The sequence below is a fragment of the Coregonus clupeaformis genome, chromosome 18, assembly GCF_020615455.1.
Source record: "Coregonus clupeaformis isolate EN_2021a chromosome 18, ASM2061545v1, whole genome shotgun sequence".
Taxonomy (NCBI): Eukaryota; Metazoa; Chordata; class Actinopteri; order Salmoniformes; family Salmonidae; genus Coregonus; species Coregonus clupeaformis.
In genome coordinates this window covers 26298727-26318419 of record NC_059209.1, presented here as the reverse complement: position 1 = coordinate 26318419, position 19693 = coordinate 26298727, and the positions used below count along the sequence as shown (strand labels likewise).

At 42.3% G+C, this 19693-nt stretch overlaps 2 protein-coding genes across 2 annotated transcripts; one reads left to right on the top strand and one right to left on the bottom strand.

The window, feature by feature from the left end:
• Positions 1-30: 30 nt before the first annotated feature.
• On the bottom strand, positions 31-12802 carry trmt2a (tRNA methyltransferase 2 homolog A). Its single transcript, XM_041835755.1, has 12 exons — positions 12692-12802; positions 11722-12392; positions 11260-11368; positions 8271-8452; positions 6398-6512; positions 5717-5832; positions 5518-5629; positions 1396-1518; positions 1108-1183; positions 798-914; positions 589-685; positions 31-485 (listed from the first exon to the last, which is right to left on the bottom strand). The coding sequence occupies exons 2-12, from the start codon at positions 12387-12389 to the stop codon at positions 275-277; spliced, it is 1926 nt and encodes a 641-aa protein (XP_041691689.1). The 5' UTR covers positions 12390-12392; positions 12692-12802; the 3' UTR covers positions 31-274.
• A 965-nt stretch (positions 12803-13767) lies between these two features.
• Positions 13768-19278, top strand: LOC121530641 (ran-specific GTPase-activating protein-like). The gene is made up of 6 exons (XM_041835757.2): positions 13768-13894; positions 16028-16164; positions 16446-16603; positions 16918-17046; positions 17175-17243; positions 17734-19278. The coding sequence occupies exons 1-6, from the start codon at positions 13880-13882 to the stop codon at positions 17862-17864; spliced, it is 639 nt and encodes a 212-aa protein (XP_041691691.2). The 5' UTR covers positions 13768-13879; the 3' UTR covers positions 17865-19278.
• Positions 19279-19693: the final 415 nt, after the last annotated feature.

The following is a 19693-nucleotide window of genomic DNA, read 5'->3' as shown; positions in this document are numbered from 1 at the left end:
CTGCCTGTATTAGTCATCATTAACAAGGGCTTATTTTACTGGGATCTTTTTATTTTTAAGTTGTAAAACAATATTATTACGCATCAAGATAACCAAGGCAGTATTAAACAAATGCAGTGTTATGTTATCCTGCCCCTAAATGGTACAGTATAAGAACTACAGAATCCACATATGGAAAATGTTATTGGATATTAACGTGTAGAACCAGTAAGTAGAAAACCGTTAACTTGAAATGAGCAGATAGTGAGACTGGAAAGGGTCAAAGGTTGTAGTATTAAGTTGTGGTGGTTGTCTCTTCCAGCTTCTCGCTAGTGCCCTGGGTCATTTCTTCAGGTTTCTCACTGCTACTCTTGGAGCTGTAGTCCACCCTCTCAAAGAGCAGCAGCATCTCACAGTGCATGGTCTGGGGGAAGAGGTCCACAGCCATGGCCCGCACCGGACGGAACGGAGCTCCACGTACACGGTTGGAGGGAGCCCTGCACAGACTACACAGAGATCGAATTTAGAACCAGAATCCCCATGGAGAAGACATACTGAATGTATGGCCTGCAAGTGCAGAATGAAAAAGGACAGGGTATTATTACTCACTCTATGAAGTTGTTCATGGCTGCCTTGGCATTGCATGCCACATAAACCAGCCTTTTCAGATGCTCCGCTCTTCTGATTGCCAGAATGACCTTTGAATCTAGATTGTAGACAATCAATTACTGTATGTCCTTTCACTCAATTGAAATATACAGTGCACGGACAAACTGATTGTGTGTGGAAGAAAAGCTTCAGTATATTTTGTAACATACGTAAACCCGCTCTGGGTGGGTCCACGATAGCTGTGATGCTGGGGGACACGACAGCGTTGAGCACCATCTGGAACACGTCTTCAGCCTTTCCACAGTGGAACTCAATGTTACTCAGCCCTGAAACATTTCAGTCACAGTCAGGTTCTCTCTCATGGCACTACAGCAAATGGATTGATTAGGCAGAGGTCAGGGAATATTCAAAAGAGTTTGGATATTAGATTTGAACATGTACTGTATGTCAGGCATAACTCCTGGGCACATTGGTCAAGCGGCAGTAGACGCCAGGCACCAATCTGATTACGCCTCTTACCATTGATCTTCGCGTTGACTTTGGCATCCTTCACCGCTTCCTGACACATCTCTATCCCAATCACCTTCCTCACCCTCTGCAGGACACAGTGTGCGGCACAGTGTCAACAGGGACTATTCCATTTCCATACAGATTGATCCATACAGTTGTAATCAGGGTTGTGTTAAATACCATTTCAGTTTACTTCCTTAACTGAAATGGAATTGACTCCCAACCCTGCATGTAAAGTATGTAGGATGCCATGTCTTTATAAGTCAACGAACACATTTCTCTTGTTCTCTGTAGTACCTTAGCCAGGGAGATGCCGATGGTTCCTGTCCCGCAGCATATGTCCAGCACAGTGCTGTCCTTGTCCAGTTGGGCCCATTCTCCTACAGCTGAGTACAGCACCTCTGCTGCCCCTGTATTCACCTGGTCCGTGACATACAGTGGGTATCATAAGTATTCATCCCCCTTGGATTTTTTCATATTTTGTTGTGTTACAAAGTGGGATTGAAATATAATTAATTGTGATTTTTTTTTGGTCATTTACCTACATAGGATACTCAATAATGTCAAAGGGAAAAGAAAATTATACACATTTTTACAAATTAATACAATTGTAATAACTAAAATATAGTAGTTGCATAAGTATTCACCCCCTTTGTTTAGACAAGCCTAAATTAGTTCAGGAGTAAAATGTGGCTTTACAAATCACATAATAAAAAGTTACACTGAACAAAAATATAAAACGCAACATGTAAAGTGTTGGTCCCATGTTTCATGAGCCAAAATAAAAGATCCCCGAGATTTTCCATACGCACAAAATGCTTATTTCTCTCATTTGTTTACATCCCTGTTAGTGGGCATTTCTCCTTTGCCAAGATGATCCAACAAGTGTGGCATATCAAGAAGCTGATTAAACAACATAATCATTACACAGGTGCACCTTGTGCTGGGGACAATAAAAGGCCTCTCTAAAATGTGCAGTTTTGTCACATAACACAATGCCACAGATGTCTCAAGTTGAGGGAGCGTTCAACTGTAACCACGCCAGCCCAGGACCTCCACATCCGGCATCTTCACCTGCGGGATCGTCTGAGACCAGCCACCTGGAGATCTGATGAAACTGTGGGTTTGCACAACCAAAGAATTCCTGCACAAACTGTCAGAAACCGTCTCAGGGAAGCTCATCTGTGTGCTTGTCATCCTCACCAGGGTCTTGACCTGACTGTAGTTTGGCGTCGTTACAGACTTCAGTGGGCAAATGCTAATCTTTGATGGCCACTGGCACGCTGGAGAAGTGTGCTCTTCAAGGATGAATCCCGGTTTCAACTGCACCGAGCAGATGGCAGACAGTGTGTATGGCGTTGTGTCGTGCCAGTCATCCGCCGCCATGACCTCATGTTTCAGCATGATAATGCATGGCCCCATGTCGCAAGGATCTGTACACAATTCCTGGAAGCTGACAATGTCCCAGCTCTTCCATGGCCTGCATTCTCACCAGACATGTCACCCATTGAGAATGTTTGGGATGCTCTGGATCGACATGTACGACAGCGTATTCCAGTTCCCGCCAATATCCAGTAACTTCGCACAGCCATTGAAGAGGAGTGGGACAACATTCCATAGGCCACAATCAACAGCCTGATCAACTCTATGCGAAGGATATGTCGCGCTGCATGAGGCAAATGTTGGTTTCACCAGATACTGACTGGTGTTCTGATCCACGCCCCTACCTTTATTTTAAGGTATCTGTGACCAACTGATGCATATCTGTATTCCCAGTAATGTGAAATCCATAGATTAGGGCCTAATGAATTTATTTCAATTAAATTATTTCCTTATATGAACTGTAACTCAGTATTTTTGTTCAGTGTACATGGACTCACTGTGTGAAACAATAGGGGTTGACATGATTTTAGAATGCCTACCCATTCCTCTGTCCCTCACATACATCTGTAAGGTCCCTCAGTCAAGTATTGAATTTCAAACACAGATTCAACAACAAAGACCAGGGAGCTTTTCGAAAGCCTCATAAAGAAGGGCAGTGATTGGTAGATGGGTAACAATAACAAATCAGACATTGAAGCATGGTCAAGTTAGTAATTATGCTGTGGATGATGTATTAAACCACCCAGACACATCGAAGATACAGTCATCCTTCTGAACTGAGCTGCAGGAAGGAAGGAAACTGCTCAGGATGTCACCATGAGGCCATTGGTGATTTTAAAACAGCTACAGAGTTCAATTGCTGTGATGGGAGAAAACTTAGGATGGATCAACAACATTGTACAATAATGACCTACAGTGCATTCGGACAGTATTCAGACCCCTTGACTTTTTCCTAATTTTTTACATTACAGCCTTATTCTAAAATGGATTAAATTGTTTCCCCCCCTCAACAATCCATACACAATACCCCATAATGACAAAGCATTATAAATATTATTAAATCTATAAAAAATGATAATCTGAAATATCACATTTACATAAGTATTCAGACCCTTTACTCATTACTTTGTTGAAGCACCTTTGGCAGCCATTACAGCCTTGAGTCTTCTTGGGTATGACGGTACAAGCTTGGCACACCTGTATTAGGGGAGTTTCTCCCATTGTTGTCTGCAGATCCTCTCAAGCTATGTCAGGTTGGTCTAAGAGTCCTTTAGGTGCCTTTTGGCAAACTCCAAGCGGGCTGTCATGTGCCTTTTACAGAGGAGTGGCTTCCGTCTGGCCACTCTACCATAAAGGCCTGATTGGTGGATTGCTGCAGAGATGGTTGTCCTTCTGGAAGGTTCTCCCATCTCAACAGAGGAACTCTGGAGCTCTGTTAGAGTGACCATCGGGTTCTTGTTCACCTCCCTGACCAAGGCCCTTCTCCCCCGATTGCTCAGTTTGGCCGGGCGGCCAGCTCTAGGAAGAGTCTTGGTGGTTCCAAACTTCTTCCATTTAAGAATGATGGAGGCCACTTCTTGGGGACCTTCAATGCTGCAGAAATGTTTTGGTACCCTTCCCCAGATCTGTGCCTCGACACAATCCTGTGTTGGAGCTCTATGGACAATTCCTTTGACCTCATGGCTTGGTTTTTGCTCTGACAACTGTAGAACTCTGTCAACTGTAGAACCTTATAGACAGGTGTGTGCCTTTCCAAATCATGTCCAGTCAATTGAACTTACCACAGGTGGACTCCAATCAAGTTGTAGAAGCATCTGAAGGATGATCAATGGAAACAGGATGCACCTGAGCTCAATTTCGAGTCTCATAGCAAAGGGTCTGAAGACTTACGTAAATAAGGTTTTTCAGTTTTTTATTTGCAAACATTTCTAAAAACCTGTTTTTGCTTTGTCAATATGGGGTATTGTGTGTAGATTGAGGAGGAACAAATGTCAGTTAATCCATTTTAGAATAAGGCTGTAACGTAACAAAATGTGGAAAAAGTAGTACTTTCCGAATGCACTGTAAATGACAGAGTGAAAATATTACAAAACATGCATCCTGTATGGAACAAAGCACTAAAGTAATACTGCAACAACAACAAAACTGCAAAGGAATACACTTTTTGGCCTAAATGCAAAGCCTTATCTTTGGGGCAAATCCAACACAACACATCACTGAGTAATTGCCTCCTTATTTTCAAGCATGGTGGTGGCTGAATCATGGTATGGTTATGCTTGATATCGGCAAAGACTGGCGAGTTTTCCAGGATAAAAAGAAATGGAATGGAGCTAAGCACAGGCACAATCCTAGAGGAAAACCTGCTTCACACAATACACTGGGAGAGGATTTTACCTTTCAGCAGGACAATAACCTACAACACGAGGCCAAATCTACACTGGAGTTGCTTACCAAGAAGACAGTGAATGTGGCCAAGTTATAGTTTTGACTTCAATCTGCTTTTTGACTTAAAATTGCTGTATAGATATTACCACCAACACCTTGACAGAGGTTGAAGAATTTTTAAAATCCAGGTATGCAAAGCTCTTAAGAGACTTAAAAAAAGACTCACAGCAGTAATCGCTGCCAAATGTGGGGGGGTGAATACTTATCTAATCAATCAAGTGTTCTATTTTTCATTAATCTTTAAAAAACGTTAGAATTTGTCATCCACTTTGACAGAATATTTTGTGTAGATCGTTGACAAAAAAGGACAATTACATCCTTGTTATTCCCACTTTGAAACAATAAAATGTGAAGAAATCCAAGGGTATGAATACTTATAATACCCACTGTATTTTAGTTTGAGTAGTATGAGTTTATAGTGCTGTACCTCAGAGACACTAACTTTGAGGCTCTTAAAATGGCGGAGGAAATACAACATACAGTATCTCTATATAATGAAATATAATTTAAAAAACAATGCCAAATGGACTGAAGATGGTAAGTAAATAGGTGAAGACTCTACAGCTACGATACGTGACATGGGATACTAACCTGGAAGAAAGAATGGGGGGATATCCTGAACTTCAGGCCAAGAAGCTCCTCGTGAATACACTCCTCTCCAACTACCAGCTCACACGGCAAGTCCTCCGGGTTAGGGGATTGCCTTAGTGAACACAACATTATCTGTCAATCACAACATTTCCATGTGCATTCTCACACCGTTAAATTGTTGTTTTTCTAATGATCTTACCTTTGTCCCTCTGACACAAAGTACAGAGCGGTTACACCACTCTCTTTCCCGTCACCCTCTGTGAAATACTCTTTCATTGAGCTCTTCAGGGCGTTTAGTTCTTTTTCCTCAAGTTTCTGCAAAGTAGAAAAAGCAAGAATAAATGACAGGATTTGAAAGGAGAGTCACTACACTTATATTGTTCAGCTAAAGAATCCAGCGATAAATACAAGTTTGGGCTGTGGTACAGAAATGTACACATTATGATCTAAGAATCATTACATTCTTTATTTATAATAATATAATATGCCATTTAGCAGACGCTTTTATCCAAAGCGACTTACAGTCATGTGTGCATAAATTTTTTTGTGTATGGGTGGTCCCGAGGATCGAACCCACTACCTTGGCGTTACAAGCGCCGTGCTCTACCAGCTGAACTACAGAGGACCACAATAAGGCCCGAGAAGGTGTGGTATATGGCCAATATACCATGGCTAAGGGCTGTTCTTATGCACGGCGCAATGCCTTATTGCTATTATAAACTGGTTACCAACGTAATTAGAGCAGTAAAAATAAATGTTTTGTCATACCTGTGGTATACCGTCTGATATATCACGGCTTTCAGCCAAATCAGCATTCAGGGCTCGAACCACCCAGTTTATAATGTATTATTAACCACATTGAAACATGTTTTATTTGTACCTGTGGGTTAAAGAACACCATAGCCATGGCCTGCTTGGTCCTTGTGGTCCGCACTGTTAGCTGCTTCCAGTGGCCCTCGTATGTCTCAGGGCTGTACACTGAGTATGGGGTTGTCCTGTTTAGATAAACAAAGTCCAAATGATGGGTCAAAAGAAGTGATAACATTATTTACAGTTGAAGTCAGAAGTTTCCATACACTTAGGTTCACAAGCATTTCGCTACACCCGCTATAACATCTGCTAAACACGTGTATGTGCAGGTAGCTTAGTGGGTAAGAGCGTTGTGCCAGTAACCGAAAGGTCGCTGGTTCTAATCCCCGAGCCGACTAGGTGAAAAATCTGTCGATGTGCCCTTAAGCAAGGCACTTAACCCTAATTGCTCCTGTAAGTCGCTCTGGATAAGAACGTCTGCTAAATGACTCAAATGTAAAATGTAAATAAAATTTGATTTGAGTCATTAAAACTTGTTTTTCAACCACTCCACACATATCTTGTTAACAAACTATTTTAGGCAAGTCGGTTAGGACATCTACTTCGTGCATGACACAAGTAATTTTTCCAACAATTGTTTACAGACAGATTATTTCACTTAATTCACTGTATCACAATTCCAGTGGGTCAGAAGTTTACATACACTAAGTTGACTGTGCCTTTAAACAACTTGGAAAAGAAGCCACTGCTCCAAAACCGCCATAAAAAAGCCAGACTACGGTTTGCAACTGCACATGGGGACAAAGATCGTAGTTTTTGGAGAAATGTCATCTGGTCTGATTAAACAAAAATAGAACTGTTTGGCCATAATGACCATCGTTATGTTTGGAGGAAAAAAGGGCGAGGCTTGTAAGCCGAAGAACAGCATCCCAACCGTGAAGCACGGGGGTGGCAGCATCATGCTGTGGGGGTGCTTTGCTGCAGGAGGGACGGGTGCACTTCACAAAATAGATGGCATCATGAGGAAGGAAAATTATGTGGATATATTGAAGCAAGATATCAGTCAATAAGTTAAAGCTTGGTCGCAAATGGGTCTTCCAAATGGACAATGACCCCAAGCATACTTCCAAAGTTGTGGCAAAATGGCTTAAGGACAACAAAGTCAAGGTATTGAAGTGGCCATCACAAAGCCCTGACCTCAATCTTATAGAACATTTGTGGGCAGAAATGAAAAAGTGTGTGCGAGCAAGGAGGCCTACAAACCTGACTCAGTTACACCAGCTCTGTCAGGAGGAATGGGCCAAAATTCACCCAACTTATTGTGGGAAGCTTGTGGAAGGCTACCCGAAACGTTTATCCCAAGTTAAACAATTTAAAGGCAATGCTACTAAATACTAATTGAGTGTATGTAAACTTCTGACCCACTGGGAATGTGATGAAATAAATAAAAGCTGATATAAATAATTCTCTCTACTATTATTCTGACATTTCACATTCTTAAAATGAAGTGGTGATCCTAACTGACCTAAGACAGGGACTTTTTACTATGATTAAATGTCAGGAATTGTGAAAAACTGAGTTTAAATGTATTTGGTTAAGGTGTATGTAAACTTCCAACTTCAACTGTACATCTAGCACCCCCATTTTGCTAGCCTGGTGGTCCTAGAGCTGTTGAAGCTATATAGTTGACAACCAGAAGAGTTGGCTATACAGCAGAAACAGATCTGAGGCCACCAGGCTACTGTATTGCCATGTGCAGCGTTATTTTTGATTCCTTCTGGTTGCATGCTAAAACCAGTATGTAGCTCAAATTGTGTATATAGGGCAGATATGATACAGTGGACAGAATATTTAACTGAGACGTGACATTGAGTCTTGTGATCAGGGCGGGATCAGTGCAGGACAGAGATGAGGCCTCCCTCTCAGTAAGATGTCATTAATACCTGATGAATTTCTGGAACTCACTGACCACTCTCTTGGCCTCAGTGGTGACGTGGATGCTGTCTGAAGGTCCCACCACGGCACAGGAACCCCCTTTGTACTTCCCCAGTCTGAAGCCTATGGTCTTATCCTCTCCATTCGCTCCAATACCAATGACAAACTCACACTTGTTCCTGTATTCAATCTGCATGATAAGAGTAGGGGAAAGAAGAAGACGACTCTTTTCAAAGGGATGTTTAAGGTCAAAGTTCAGCATGTGCATACCCAGACAGGGAGTGCAGTTAGTGTATGTATTTCGTTAAGACACCAGGTTGTCAAACCCCTTGCTGGTAGCTGAGATACTCATTTTCAGCAGGATGATCAAAATGCCAGAGTGCATTTGGACTTAGTTAAATCAACCCTACAACTAAAAAGCCCATAATGATTTCAGCTTCTTGATGTAGTCACAGAAAACCTATGCAGGCTGGGACAGCAAAGGTTCACCCCAGGTTGCCAGGGCAGGCAGCCATATGTAGGCCTATTATAAACCATGGAAAGTCCATGGAAAATAAGAGCACCTCCTCCCAACTGCCCACTGCACTGAGGCTAGGAAACACTGTCACCACCGATAAATCTACAATAATCGAGAATTTCAACAAGCATTTTGCTACGGCTGGCCATGCTTTCCACCTGGCTACCACTACCCCGGCCACCAGCTCTGCACCCTCCGCTGCAACTTGCCCATGCCCCCCCCGCTTCTCCTTCACACAAATTCAGACAGCTGATGTTCTGAAAGAGCTGAAAAATCTGGACCCCTAAAATCAGCTGGGCTAGACAATCTGGACCCTTTCTTTCTAAAATTAGCCGCCGAAATTGTCGCAACCCCTATTTCTAGCCTGTTCAACCTCTCTTTCGTAACGTCTGAGATCCCAAGAGATTGGAAAGCTGCCGCGGTCATCCCCCTCTTCAAAGGGGGTGACACTCTAGATCCAAACTGTTACAGACCTATATCCATCCTGCCCTGCCTTTCGAAAGTATTTGAAAGCCAAGTTAACAAACAGATCACTGACCATTTCGAATCCCACCATACCTTCTCCGCTATGCAATCCGGTTTCCGAGCTGGTCATGGGTGCACCTCAGCCACGCTCAAGGTCCTAAACGATATTATAACCGCGATCGATAATAGACAGTACTGCGCAGCCGTCTTCATCGACCTGGCCAAGGCTTTCGACTCTGTCAACCACCGCATTCTTATTGGCAGACTAAATAGCCTTGGTTTCTCTAATGACTGTCTCACCTGGTTCACCAACTACTTCTCAGATAGAGTTCAATGTGTCAAATCGGAGGGCCTGTTGTCTGGACCTCTGGCCGTCTCTATGGGGGTGCCACAGGGTTCAATTCTTGGGCCGACTCTATTCTCTGTGTATATCAATGATGTCGCTCTTGCTGCTGGTGAAGCTCGGATCCACTTCTATGCGGACGACACCATTTTGTATACATCTGGCCCTTCATTGGACACTGTGTTAACAAACCTCCAAACGAGCTTCAACGCCATACAACACTCCTTCCGTAGCCTCCAACTGCTCTTAAACACTAGTAAAACTAAATGCATGCTCTTCAACCGAACGCTGCTTGCACCCGCCACCCGACTAGAATCACTACTCTCGGCGGGTCTGACCTAGAGTATGTGGACAACTACAAATACCTAGGTGTCTGGTTAGACTGTAAACTCTCCTTCCAGACTCACATTAAGCATCTCCAATCAAAAGTTAGATCTAGATTCTGCTTCCTATTTCGCAACAAAGCCTCCTTCACTCATGCTGCCAAACATGCCCTTGTAAAACTGACTATCCTACCGATCCTTGACTTCGGCAATGTAATTTACAAAATAGCCTCCAACACTCTACTCAGCAAATTGGATGTAGTCTATCACAGTGCCATCCATTTTGTCACCAAAGCCCCATATACTACCCACCATTGTGACCTGTACGCTCTTGTTGGCTGGCCCTCACTACATATTCGTCGCCAAACCCACTGGCTCTAGCTCATCTATAAATCACTGCTAGGCAAATCCCAGTCTTACCTTAGCTCACTGGTCACCATAGCAACACCCACCCGTAGTCTGCGCTCCAGCAGGTATATCTCACTGGTCATCCCCAAAGCCAACACCTCCTTTGGCCGCCATTCCTTCCAGTTCTCTGCTGCCAATGACTGGAACGAACTGCAAAAATCTCTGAAGCTGGAGACTCTTATCTCCCTCACTAACTTTAAGCGTCAGTTGTCAGAGCAGCTTACCGATCACTGCACCTGTACACAGCCATTCTGAAATTATCCCACCCAACTACCTCATCCCCATATTGTTATTTATTTTGCTAATTTGCACCCCAGTATCTCTATTTGCACATCATTCTTTTGCACATCTATCATTCCAGTGTTAATACTAAATTGTAACTATTTTGCACTATGGCCTATTTATTGCCTTACCTCCATAACTTACTACATTCGCACACACTGTATATATATTTTCTGTTTGTATTTTTGACTTTATGTTTTATTTACCCCATATGTAACTCTGTGTTGTTGTTTTTATCGCACTGCTTTGCTTTATCTTGCCCAGGTCGCAGTTGTAAATGAGAAGTGTTCTCAACTGGCTTACCTGGTTAAATAAAGGTGAAATAAATTTATTTATTTAAAAAAAACTGGTCGATCGAGTCCTGGATGCTTATTGGCTGAAAGCCGTGGTATACGAGACAATATACCACGGGTATGATGCAAAATTACTTGTTTACTGTTCTAATTACGTTGGTAACCGGTTTGTGGTATATGGCCAATATACCACAGCTAAGGGCTAAATCCAGGCACTCCGTGTTGCGTTGTGCATAAGAACAGCCCTTAGCCGTGGTATATTGGCCATATACCACACACCCTCGGGCCTTATTGCTTAAATATAACATCCTGGGGGTCTTAAAACAACAGTACTCAGAGAGAGGTTTCTACAGTATGGCATTGTACCTGAGACGGAGATGGGCGAATGTCTTCCAGAGGGCAACACATTCTCTTGTACTTCTCCTTCTGCACAAACAGCCAGGGCAGCATCGCTTTGTTGGTGTTGCCTATTTCTCTGAACAGAAAAGGGGAGGACATAATAACATGATGTACAGTCAGTTTTCCTTTGTGTAGTTTGAGTAACACACTTCTCTGCAGGCAATTGTTATTAAAGACATACTCAAATAAAGACATCCAATTGTTCCGTTCATTAGAGCAAAGGAAGGACCAGATAAAGGCCTTAAAGTCATCTATAAACTATGAAGTCATCTCATTAGTACATTTCTGTGGTGTCTTTCATGTTAGGATATAATAAGACAGGATATAATGCAATAGACTGCAGTAATCCTATCGATGCCCCACTTGAGGCTATTCTTGTGAAGTGAACCAGAAGCCACACATGGCATGGGCCTATACACGTCTCTTTACCTGGCCAGTCTCTGCAGAACCCCCTCCACCTCCTGCTCCTTCCTCCTCAGCTGCTCCTCATAAGGCACGTTCCACAGGGGCGTCACCACGTTGGCGATCTGTACGCTGAGGGGTGCCTCATCCTCCTCTGCCTCCTGCCGCTTGGAGGGGGGCTGCCCGGCACCCCCAGCCTCATCCCGCCCCCTCTTCCTGAGCATAGGGTCCGCCTTGGGCTTGGCCAGGCGCACACTGAGCACCCGGCCCTTCCACTGCATGCCGTGCACCATCTTCATGGCCTTGTCCCTCTCCTCCTCGTTCTTAAAGGTGACGAAGGCAAACGTCTGCTTCCCGAACAGTTTGATCTTGTGTGGGTTAAGGCGATGCTTCTCTAGGAACTTCTTCAGGTCATTGAAACCGATGAATTTGGGAAGGTTCTGGATCTCCACTTTGAAGATCTCAGAGGTGAAGAGGTCCGCTTGGACGTAGCGGTAAAGATTATTAGGGTCGGAAGAAGCTGCTTCTTCTCCTCCACCTTCAGCTTTGGGTTCATCTGTTTTCACCCCATCTACTGCATCTTCTTTGGGTTCATCTGTTTTCACCCCATCTACTGCATCTTCTTTGGGGTCAGATGTCGTCTCCTCTTTCAGTGATGGAGAAACAACCACTGGGATGTCACCAACATCTGTCATGTTCTGTTTGGGGGGATAGTTGACATCATTAACAAAAGTATGCTTCATCTGGACTATCAGTCTGCATTTCATAAGTGACATTTGAAAATACACATATCAGACATGCACTATTTCTGCACTGCTTTCTTTAGGTATGCACCAAGGAAGTTACAGATCTTACAGAGTTGTTACAGTTACAGTGAGTGTAGCAAAGTGGCTGAGATTTAGCAAAGCAAATTAACAAAAGCACGAGCATAATTTAGCACTGAAAAGAACGGCTAGCCTAGGATATTACTATACAGAAGAGCAAACAAGAAAGTTACCTTCACTTTTGCTCTTACAGCTCTGACAAATAATATTTGCTTATGGGCAATTCACTTCTGACTAGAAGAAACTGCGGGCTGCCATGTTGTGGGACACGTGCAAAATATGAACTTTGACATGATGCGATATTTTTTTTTTAATGACTTCACTATATATTTCCACTGACAATTTATTGAACGCATTCTGCATGATTCCTGCTAATTGTGTTATATTGGGATGATACATCTAGAAACATTTTTTAACATTTTCCGACACAGGAAGTGACGAAGCTGCTAGATCTACAAAAATGTCATCACAGATAGACCAATGAGCCCGATATTTCACCGGATGTATAAATGTGAAGCATCCGGTTGATTTGTCCACTCACTACCAAATAAGGTGATGAGCAGAAGCCAAGTGCCCGGCAGTGGGAGAAGAACGATATGGATTTTGGTCGACATTCTGCTAATTTTCTCATCGATTAAACATTTGATCTCTATACGATTTTCTGTTTCCAAAACTACAATATGTATCAAACAGAGTGGACTGCGTTGTTTAGAAGGAGTGCAAGGGCGAATTGAGTTATTGCACTTCACAGCGTAGGCGTTCCCTAATGGAAATATGCAAATAAATGCTAGAACGCGCCAATAGAATCTCACTAGCTCGTGCTTGGCTCTGCCCACCTTCTTGCTTGTTCTGCCCACTATGATTAATTTACTCCCATTGGAAACGACAGGCTCTGGTCTATCTTGGGTTAGTTATAAAATCTCTTTGGTTGCATGGTATCAGGTTGTTACTTTTGTTGACATTTTAGCTAGCTACGTATTTATCCAATGTTTCAAACACACATGCCAGTTTTGAAGATATGCAGCAACCTTTTACATAGTTATGAAATGCCTAGAGTAGACTTTGAAGTGCACTGCAAGCAAATAACCATATTTAATAAAGAAAACAATAATAAACAGAGTGTAATCATGTTCGTAATTATTGTATTTGGTAAAGAGCATTTTATACGTTTTATAAGTTATTTTATGGCTCAATGTAAAGCCCTTTAAAATAGTGTCGAAAGTGGAGGGGTGCTGGAATGGGGAGAAACGCGAATAGGACATTTCGGCGCGCGAAATCTACAGCAGGAAGAGAGGAACGGCGAGTTTTTGGTTTTGAATCAATCTAACTAAATTCCATAATCTACAAACATCTACATTAACATGGCAGATCCGAAGGTGAGGTTATGAGTTTTGAACATATTTATGTGTCGTGCATTTAATTAAATGTACATTTTATTTCAATCGTGATGTTTTGCTTGGCATTCTCAAAGTTTATCTTGCTAGGGTTGTACCCGGGAAGATAAAAATGCCGGGTAGGGATGCTGATTTTTAACAACCTTGTTATACATCAATATTGGGGATAAAAAAAAGTGTAAATTGGCCTCAAAACAACATTTACCAGACAATGGTAAATCAGTTATGCCTTTGTATGTGTCAAAAGTGGGCAACTTAATATTTTGCCGCCCTTCTTTATAACTGGTCCAAAGCTAGCTAACGTTAACTAGCTAGCCAACAGCAAACTAGCCAGGCATTAGCTAGCTAACAAGTATATAATCGTGCCACCACTACTTTCACAATTATTATTTAAACGTAATATGTATTTGCCTGCGATATCACTTGGACAGTATTTGGCTTTGGTAAGAGTTGTCGAACGTAACTCTTACTGTACAGTAATTGTTACTGTTAGCCAGTCAGTTGGCAACAAGAAGCCAGTTCCTCAGACATTAGCTACAGTAGCTAGATAACATTATTTTATTATTATTCATTGCGTCCTGAGCTTACACTGTTTGTTTGCATTGATTTAACAGAGTGGGTAATTGCATTTACCTAGCTATGTGTCAGTGACACAATAGCCAAACCTTTGTTTCATCTCTAGTTAGCTAACGTTAACCTACTACTAGCTGGTCTGGTGCTTTCGCAATGGCCTAGATAACGTTAGCAAGCTAGCTGGCTGGCTAACTCCAGGCCGAAAGAAACTAGCGTCAACTTTATCAGTGATTGTTTATCCATTTAGCTAAGTAACTAGCTAGCTATGATGTAAACATTGACATGCTATCTAAGTTATGACAGTTATATAATAAAGCAGATAACTTAATTATTGCTATAAAAAAAAAGACAACGGTTGATTTGAAGTAAGTGGACAATCACAAAAGTAACTTTTCTGTTACCTGGACAACTAACTTTAGGTAACTAGTAACGTACTGTATGTAGCTAACGTTACTGTTTGTACATGAAAGAGGTAGACATGTGCAGTCAGCTACCAACAAACTAGCTTGACAAGAATGTCAGCAAGCCATCTACTGTTAGCAAGCTACAGTATTGCCGTAGGATTTATTTACTAGCTGCCTGAACAAATTTATAAAATGGGCCCGTTGGCTCCACGTTTTGGAGTACTACTGTGATGTCTAGCTACAACTTAGCTAGCAACATCCCATAGTCTTGTATGGATCCATGTTGCTAGCTAAGTTGTAGCTAGCCATTACAGTACACTCGAAAGCATGGAGCCACACGCGCTCCTTTCATACATTTGGTTCATGCAGCTAGTAAATATATCCTATGGCAGTAGCTTGCTAGATGGCATGCTGATATTCTTGTCAGATTAGTTTTTTAGTAGCTGACTGCAAATTTGGCTAGCTCACATGTAACTACTTATGTTACTAACTAGCTAAAGTTAGTTGTCCAGGAAACAGAAACGTTATTGTCAATCTGCTTCACCTTCCTTTCATCCTCCTGTAAGGAGTGTTTGTCTGAGTAGTTTTATCACTGATTATGTAATGCTAGGCCATATTACAAGTTCTGTAGTAAGTGTGAGATCATATTTACATTTTAGTCATTTAGCAGACGCTCTTATCCAGAGCGACTTACAGTTAGTGAGTGTATACATTTTCAGACTAGCCCCCCGTGGGAATCGAACCCACAACCCTGGCGTTGCAAACGCCATGCTCTACCAACTGAGCTATACGGGACTACACTATATGGATTCGCAAGGCCTTTTGTAAAGTCATCCAGCAGCAAATGTGCTTGGCTCCGCACCAGTGACACTGTTTAGTTGCCACAGCAAATTGCACACAAAAGATAACTTCCAAAGCCTGATCTCTCAAATCCCTCTATTCACATCCCTCTGCAGTCAGTTGGTGGACCCTACTGTTTTTACAGTCTGAAAAACGGACTTGTAAAGTACATTACACTAACTTGAAAGGACATGACAATCCACGTGGAACCACAAGCCCATTATTTTTATTCTCAATTTATCAATTTGAACTCTAAATGCTGTCCTTAACATGTTTTCAAATAATACTTTTTTAATAGGAAACACCAGAAGAGCAGGAGACTTCAACAGACAATGTAGAAGAATCAAACCACGATCCCCATTATGAGCCCATCGTGTCTCTTCCAGAGCAGGATGTGAAGACGCTAGAGGAGGACGAGGAGGAACTGTTCAAAATGTAAGCTGATGCTGAAAGATTTCCCTTTGAATAGCCTAACTCATTGAACAATACAAAATGTGTCATTCTTTTAGGGCCGAATCCTAACTTCAAATTGATAAATTCATAAACAGTTCCCTTAGTCATGCACTGTCAATTGGAGACTAAGTGAAATGTTAACTTAAGTAGAAGTTAAGATTTGTCTCAAGTGTTATGAAACTATCCAGCCCTCTGTCACCCAGGTATTGATACTGATTCCCTCCAAAGCCTCAGCATTCTACCAATATTGTCTCTCCCCTCAGGCGGGCGAAGCTCTACCGCTTTGCCTCTGAGAACGACCCACCAGAGTGGAAGGAGCGAGGCACAGGCGACGTCAAGCTCCTGAAACACAAAGAGAAGGGCACCATCCGCCTGTTGATGAGGCGAGACCGGACCTTAAAGATCTGTGCCAATCACAACAGTGAGTCACTGAACGCTTCCTGTCTCAGGCAGTAGCGTTTATCACTGCAGTGCTGTCTTGTCGGACAGAAACCTGTCCATTAACCCATGCATTGATGTTGCCTGTCCACTGAATTGTCATTTTGAGTATGAGATGATGGTGAGATATAAGCAAAACAAGTAATTGTATAGATATTACATTTTACATTTACATTTTAGTCATTTAGCAGACGCTCTTATCCAGAGCGACTTACAGTTTTAGTGAGTGCATACATTTTCATACTGTGATTCTATGGGTCAGTGGCCTAAATCCTTTTAATCTTTCTGCTCTTTCAGTTTTCCCTGTGATGGAGTTGAAGCCCAACGCCGGCAGCGACAGGGCATGGGTATGGAACACACTTGCCGACTTCGCTGATGAGCATCCCAAACCTGAACTCCTGGCAATCCGTTTCCTCAATGCAGAAAGTGAGTGTGACAACACATCTATTTCAGTCACTGCATTAGCTTTTTACAATTCAGTCGGCTTCCCATGCTAAAAGTGTGATCTGTCAAAATGTGTGGATGGGGTTTAAAATAACTTTTGTCCTTTTCAGATGCTCAGAAATTTAAGGTGAAGTTCGATGAATGCAAGGAGGAAGTCCAAAAATCTCAAGACGGATCAGGTTGGTGTACAATTATTTTTTATCACATTATTTTTCATAGCCAGTATGCAGACAATTCTGTTCTCTGCCGCTCACTCCAACCTGGAACTTTTTATGTCTGCTAAATTAACATGTAGAATGCAACAACTCACTGGCTTACTATTAGGCTAGTGTTAGTATGTTCACACTTAGAATTGTTGTCGCTGCAGTGTTAATTACAAAAAACAGCCATTGTGACCTTCTGAACATGTTAATCACTACCCAGTTTAGATAACCGAATGTATCAGTGGAACAAAAATACTTGTGAAACACTCAAGATGGAATACTCTGTCATTCAAATGGCAGGCATCCCCAATGCCCCAAAACAAGCTCTTACATGAAGAAGACTGTTCCCATCAACCCTGTTGTTGTAGTGTGGAGCCTGTCTTGGCCAACATGTTTGCTCCGTCATCGGGCCACCATGACACACCAGACTTACAAATAGTTAATATCATCTTTCTGTTCTCTGCAGGAGAAAACACTGACAGTGCAAACAAAGTGGCAGAGAAACTGGAGGAACTATCTGTAAAAGACGACAAGACCAAGACAGAGGATAAGAGGGAGGAGAAAAAGGAGAAAGCGGCAGCAGAAGAGAAGAAATGAAACCAAGAACTTGCTTTACTGATCTTCAACTTGTCATTTTCCTCTTTTTCTACAATAGACTCTAAAGAAACTGAATTTGGACACTTGCATATTGATTTATTTAGTTTTTTTAAACGATTTGTTTACCTCGAGAGATCACAAGACCTTGGTGCCGCAAAAATATTATCCATTCATTAAAATGTGCCCCTCCCCACCCGCCCTGTCCTTTTTCCATCATGGAAAACAAGTTGTCTGTTCTGCTCATCTGTCACTCATACTCATTTCAGACAGATGTGGTGTATTACCTGTAAAAAAAAATATATACATATAAGGCTCATGTTTTATATGAACCCCTTTCAAACTGCCCCTTTATTTACCACTTTCAAATTGAAACGGGTGGTGGGTGTTAATCCATGTGGGCTGTTTGCATTTCAAATTAGGGAGGTATTAAACAATGGAAGTGTTATTGTATTTACCTGCAAAAAAGCAGAGCACCACTGGGTGGATTCGATTATGCTTGGCTGGGGGGCACCAGTCTATGGCCCGTGACGTGAATGGGCAAAAGCGGTGAGGGAGAAGCGCCCTTCTCAAATATAACAGTAATCTGTGATGTTGTCAACAAGGAAGCATGGTGTATCGTCCAGAAACGTTTATTTTTCCATAAAATGTTAGAATTTTCTAACTAGATTTAATTGGGAAGGCAGGTAACTAATCACATTTGCATGTGAAAACAGAATCCTACTCATTACGCCATGTGCTTAATTACGTCACTTTTGTTTTGAGCTGGCTTTCACCTGGTGCAAAACACACCTACTCTCATTCACACAGATCCGATACCTGTATTTTGGTTACAGCAGGGTTTCCCAAATTCTGTCCTCTGGACCCCAAGGGGTGCACGTTTTTGTCCTAGCACTACAAAGCTGATTCAACTCAACTAATCATCAAGCTTTGAATCAGCTGTGTAGTGTTAGGGCAAACACCAAAATGTGTGCCCTTGGGGTCTGGAGGACCGAGTTTGGGAAATGCTGGGTTATAGGGACTGTGAAAATGCAGGAATCATGACCAGGTCTTTAGGTGGCTTTTCATTTGCCATATTTTTTACCCCTACCCCTTTCAGATATACCAAAAAGCAGGTAAAAATAAGCAGTTGTGGTACATTAATGGGGTCTTTGTATATGAAAGGGGTATCAGTGTCAACTTGGCATACTGTGAAATGAGGCTTGTGATATTGGTAATTCCCACATTGGGTAAGTCTTTTGTTATTCAGAAGAAAAGTTAGCTTATAGGGAAGAGGACTGCTTGTTAGCACCACAAGTATGGAAAACGGGCAGTGAGGAGCGGTCATGTCTTGGCACGAATCTCAATATGGAGGCATCCTCTCTTTGTATCCTCTCCTTCATCTTTACAGATCTTAATACAGGCAAAGGGAAAGCAATGTGGTGGATGCTTACCAGGCAGGAATTTGCGTTCACCTGTTGACTTTGTTCAGGGATTGGCAACTCTAGTCGGGAGACTGATTGGTGTCACACTTTTGCCCAGCTAACACACCTGACTCCAATAATCAACTAGTCATGATCTTCAGTTTAGAATGCAATTCGTTTAATCAGCTGTGTTTGCTACGGATGGGGAAAAAGTGTGACAACTCTGGCCCCTGAGGACTGGAGTTGCCCATCCCTGGTTCAGGTGAATGAGAGGAAATTAGTAGAGGAAGACACTTTGGACCATTGAGATGCAGCCGTAGCTTGGTAAAATCAGGTGTACTCTGGGAACTGTAGTCCGCTGCTCGCTCAGAGGTGCTACTGCAGATGATCTCATTCACTTAATTCAGCAAATCAGAAAAGTGTTTATGA